At 24.3% G+C, this 5905-nt stretch overlaps 1 protein-coding gene across 1 annotated transcript; it reads right to left on the reverse strand.

The window, feature by feature from the left end:
• Positions 1-511: 511 nt before the first annotated feature.
• Positions 512-5905, reverse strand: LOC109812541 (alanine decarboxylase). Its single transcript, XM_020376528.3, has 5 exons — positions 5680-5905; positions 5310-5541; positions 5004-5197; positions 4732-4868; positions 512-1155 (listed from the first exon to the last, which is right to left on the reverse strand). The coding sequence occupies exons 1-5, from the start codon at positions 5864-5866 to the stop codon at positions 580-582; spliced, it is 1326 nt and encodes a 441-aa protein (XP_020232117.2). The 5' UTR covers positions 5867-5905; the 3' UTR covers positions 512-579.

Consider the following 5905-nt stretch of genomic DNA (forward strand, 5'->3'; position numbering starts at 1 on the left):
GGCGTAAACGACCGGATCACATGCTTAAAGGGATTGTAGTCCTTTATTTCATTTAGACAAATATCACACATATTTATGTATATACAGAGATACTTACTTTAAGAATCGAACTATTTAAATTTATTTTATTTAATAACTCATGTTTTACATCAAATTTTAATAATTTAAGTATTAAATTTAAAATTCTTAATGTATAAATTATATGTATAAATTTTTTTAAAAATTTAAAAAATTATTTGATATTTTATTTCATTAATTCAAATCAATATAAAATGAATTTATGATTATAAATTAATTTGAATTAATGAAATTAAGTATCAAATAATTTTTATTTTTTAACAAAATTTATAAACTTGACACGTACATTTGACCCTTCATTTCATTAATTTAAATTGACGGACAATTATAAAATTATTTTATACATTAATTTGAATTATTGAAACGAAGTATCAATTAATTTTTAAATATTTAAAAAATTTATAGATTTAATTTATGCATAAAGAACTTTAAATTCAACAGTTAAATAAATAAAATTTAATGTAACACATGAATTATTGATCGGAGTTTATAGATTTCCAATCATGATATGGAATTGTGCATTGAACAAGCACAGTTTCGAGAACCAATGTCGTTTGCAATGCATAGCGGTTGAAACCGTCGATCCTTGAACCAAATGGATCGTTTTTGAAGAAATTCACTGACAAAGGAGTCCAACATTTGAATGGTAACATGCTGCATCACCACCACATGTGCAATATTTCCATTGCATGCCAAACTCCACCTACGGCTAAACTCATCATCTAGAGGCCTCTCAAAGATCACAATATTGCTAAACTCGTTTAACATTGCACCAATTCCAGCATCTCGTAGACGATTTTGTAAATAAACTGCATTCATTATGCAGTTTTGCACTTCGTTTTGGAGTCCTATCAAGCCTCTTCTTTTTAAGGCATACCAAAGGAAGATTGGAGCATGCCCGCAACGGCTGCCTGTGATTGTGGCATCCCTTGAACCAATGATTTCAATATCTCTGGATAATGCATTGATGTATTCTAGACGAGTTATTAAAACACCACAAGGAATAGGGCATCCCAAGAACTTATGTCCGGAAATAGTTACACTTCCAATGGGTTTTTTGAAGCTAATTCTTGATGCCTGTGAAATAACCCACACAATATTTTAGATGAAGTCATAATTAATTTAAAACTGCTTGAATCCTCTATAGATAATATTGTAGAAAATAGATAGATTTACACATATGCAACACCCAATCAAAATAATAGTTTTAAATGTGTTTTTAGTTTTTTTAAAATGAATAAATTTTTGTTTTGATTTCTATAAAAAAAATCTATTTTTTATGTTTCTTAAATTTAGAATTATTATTTTTAGTCCATATTATTGTGTATTTATTTTAATTACGTATTTGTTTATTAAAAATTTAAATAACTATATTAGATGTTATCCAAAATTGTTAACAATGTCATATTAGTGTGTGATATCCTAAAAAATATATATGTCCTTAAAATAAATTCTATTATTTACTTTAAAATTATTGTTAGAGATAAAAAAAATAGTAAATTTAGATTTTAAAGGGATGAAAATTAAAAAATAAATATCATATAAGACCGAAAACCAAAATTTATTCATTTTACAAAAAAATAAATAAAAGAACAAAAAATAATATTTACAAATTTAAGAAAGATGATAAATAATTTTTTTTTTACATAAACAAAAAACAAAACTCGCTTATTTTTTTAAAGAATAAAAATATATTTAAACCAAAATATTAATTACAAGATCCTAAACATTAATTATACTCAATTAAAGATATCACCTTTTAAACTTGTCAACTAAAAGATTTCACATTTGTTATGTTAATTTAAACTTTTTTTATAAATACTTTTAAGAAAAAAAATTGTAAACTAATTAAAACTTATTAAGCATAAGTCAAAATATATTATTTTTGAAAATTTTAGTATTATAAATTAGCTTATGTATAGCCTATGATTTTTTTTTACTTTTATTTTTCTCTCCTAAAAATACTATTAAAAATTACCAAGGAAAAACATTTTGTCTTATAATTACATTCATGTTAAAATGCTCTTAGATATGCTAAATTTTACCAACTTTGACTCTATTTTACTTCTCAAATTTATATGGCTTGATCTTGACCCGTCCACTTGATCTATATATGCCTATTTTAAGTTAAATTCTGCGGTTTGAAAAGTTTGTTATAATCTTAAAGTCTATTTAATGTCTTTTAAATAAGGAATAAAAACCACACCTTTAACTATATATAAATAGGTTAATGGACCTGATTCACATAATATGTAGGCAGACATATATTTAAAATTTTAATTAAATTAATTAGTAAATTTTTTAAAATATTATAGTAATAAAAATGTAATACAATAATATAATTTGCTTTATTATTATTATTATTATTATTATTATTATTATTATATATAGTAAAAAAAGGGATATTTTATGTTTCTATAAATTTTGTTTTAAAATAATATAAAATAAAGAAATAGAAATAATAAAGATTACAAACATGTTAATAAGTGCAATAATTTATACTTATAATGATATAAATAATCTTAAACAAAAATATAAATTAAATGTGGCTACAGAATAAATGAATAGTTAATATTGATAGAGTTGAAAATAATTTTTTATTGTATATAATTTTTTTATTTTATCCTTAAAAGATACAATAGTAGAAAAAATTTAATCAACTTCTATATATTAAAAATAAATTTCTATTTTATGTGAGTATTTTTAAAAATTATTTTTCAATCAAAGGAGTTGTAAGAATTTTTTTAACCACCTACCTAATTTAGTTTTTATTTATCATAATTATTTATTAATTAAATATTAATATTTTAAAATAAATTATCAATAAAGGAAAAATATTTTTTATAATATAAGTTATTTATTATAAATTTAAAATATAATGTATATGTTTCAAAATATTTATGTTCACTTATTTTAAATATATAATTTATATATTTAATTCATCCTTATATATTAAGTATGAACGTTTATTTTGTGTGTTTTTAGGAGTTTTTTTTTTAATGAAACAGTTTGTCAAAAAAAATAAATTTCTTATCTAATTTGATTTTTATTTATCATTATTATTTATTTATTAAATATTAATATTTTAAAATAAATTATCAATAAATGAAAAAATATTTTCTTAATATATAAATTATTTTTCATAATTTTATAATATAATTTATATATTTAAATATAATATTTTATATATAACTAATTATAAATTTTAATTATATTATATATAATAAACATATATGCGCATTACACAAACTAAAATACTAATATATAATAAAAAGATATAAGTCTTTGAAAGAATCTGAAAATCAAAGGGATCTCCATATTATATATATATATATATATATATATATATATATATATGAGGAAGGATCTTTTTACTCCAAGAGTAAGTATATCTAAACTTATTTCGTTCAATAACTTGTGTTCTACATTAAATTTCAACAATTTAACCGTTCAATTTAAAGTTCTTAATACATAGATCAAATCTGCAAATGTTTAGAAAATTTGAAAATTATTTGATATATCATTTCATTAATTCAAATTAACGGATAATCATACAATCTTTTATACATTTATTCGAATAAATGAAATAAAGTATCAAATGATTTTCAAATTTTCTAAAAATTTGCAGGTTTGATCTATGCATTAAGAACTTTAAATTAAACGGTTGGATCGCTGAAATTTGATGTAGAACATGAGCTATTGAACAGAATAAGTTTATGTAAACTTACTCCTGAAGTAAAAAGATCATTCTTTTATATATATATATATATATATATATATATATATATATATATATAAATGGTTTAGTCCATTAATTGAAATTTTTTAATTGATTGAAATTAATTTGATTTTTTAAGAAAGAAAAAAAAACTAAAAAGTTTTCAAAGAGAATTAATTATATGTATTTTTGTATACGCATTATTTTGACAATTTTAACTTTTTAAATAAAATTAAAAAATTACATAATAATAAATAATCAATCTTTTAATGTATAAGTTTTATTCTTAAAATTGCTTTTGAATAACAAAATGTACATACTATCAAACTAAATACGTATTCAAGTAGAAATATAAAATGTCTTTTTTAGTATTAAGAAGTGTCCCTACTCTCCTATACATGCATGTGTCCTCTACCTGTGTGTTTTGTTTATTTTGTTTGTATATAAAAATAAACTTATTTTCTACCCTTGTTGAGAATAATAAATTTTCATCAAAAACTAATGTATCATACTTTTTCCGGTACTCTTTATAAGTCTTTGTACTGATTAACCAAAAACTCATCTAGGTTTTCATCGACCTACTCCTTTATACCCTACCTTGTTGCATATATTCAAAGTAATTAATAAGCATCTATAGATCCCACCTCATGAATTTAAAACGTGCCCTTTATCCCTCGTATATCTTGCCACCTAAATCCACACCAAGTAAAAAAAAAAAAAAAAAAAACAACAACAACAGCTTTTTTCTTGGCTCTTTTTTTTGTTGTAGATTGTAATTGAGGTAAGGATGGTGAAATTTTTTTTCATAATTCAAATTTAATTTATCAATTTGAATGGTTTGATCTTCACACGTCCGACCTTAGCATCTCCATTAATCCCTAAGCAAACATCAAAATAATGATTTTATTAATTAATAAGTTATAACTTAAACTCACTCCTTTGAGAAAAGGCAACATCATTCCAAAAAGAGCTGCATCACAGTGAACATAGAATCGGTCGCGAGTGAAACCACATCCCTCAAGCGTTTGTATTACAAGTTCAACATCATCTACAGCTCCTTTCATAGTTGTCCCTGCATAAATATACCAATTAAACCTTTCTAATTATGTGTCTACATTTGTAAAAAGGTGTGTGTGCATGAATGTGGTTGTTAATTATTAACAGTAACGTGTACTACATAGAGTACTAGTCAAAGACAAGAAGAGACCTATGTTTAAATTGATGATGGCTGGTTTGTCCTTGTGTGCAACAAGTAAAGCCTTTAGATCAACACAATCAATCTCACCCGAGACTAATGTTCTAACCTTCACACATTGCATTCGATACATTCTTGCTATTTTGAATATTGAATAATGCGAATCTTGAGAGGTATATAATATCCCATCAGGAAGTTGTTCTCTCCTGTGTATAATAAAGATATAAATCAATGTTTGTATTTGCAATGTATATATATTTTTTAAAATATCAAAAAGAAATTAAATGAAGTACTGTTGAATAAAACTAGGTAACTAACCCTACTAAAATCCCGTGAAGGTTGCCTTCAGTTCCACCAGTTGTGACGTATCCCCAATACTCATTCTTCTCTATTTCCCACAGATTTGCAAACCAATCAAGCACGCAAACTTCAAATGCTGTTGAATTTAGGGAGAAACTACTCCCTAAAAATGGATCACCGGCATTGTTCAAATGAAAATTAAGCAACGGTAATAATACGTCATAGTTTAAATCCTGATTAGTGGGGTAGCCTGCAGTAGTTCGTATAATAATATAACGATGAAATGAGCATCTCATTCGGGGTTACACCAAATAAAGTGTTTTTGCATGAAATCAAACCAATAAAAAGTAAACATACATTGGAAAGAAGAGAAGCAGCGAAAGTGTACCCAAGTTGCGGAAGCTGCACTGATTTAGAGTCTCCACGTATTGAGTAATAAGTGAAGCCAAATTTGCTTGTGTTTCGCCGGTGCACTTAGTGATAACAAGGTTCGTATTGCAGTTGCCATCATTCTCTTCAATATTATCAATCTGCGTCTGTGTTTTTTCATTGCTGACAATTGCTGACCAGTGCATGTGTTTATATTATGTTTCCGGCAGATAGGTCTGGAGATC

This window comes from Cajanus cajan, chromosome 7, assembly GCF_000230855.2.
Source record: "Cajanus cajan strain Asha chromosome 7, NIPB_CcT2T_4, whole genome shotgun sequence".
NCBI classification, from domain to species: Eukaryota; Viridiplantae; Streptophyta; class Magnoliopsida; order Fabales; family Fabaceae; genus Cajanus; species Cajanus cajan.

Excerpts from the sequence above, each read along its gene's own strand:
- LOC109812541 (XM_020376528.3), bottom strand. The coding sequence starts at position 5,866 with ATGCACTGGTCAGCAATTGTCAGCAATGAAAAAACACAGACGCAGATT. Across the intron at positions 5,542-5,679 it reads GTGCAGCTTCCGCAACTTGG|GCTACCCCACTAATCAGGAT; the intron begins GTACACTTTCGC and ends GAACTACTGCAG. Across the intron at positions 4,869-5,003 it reads CATCATCAATTTAAACATAG|GGACAACTATGAAAGGAGCT; the intron begins GTCTCTTCTTGT and ends ATATTTATGCAG.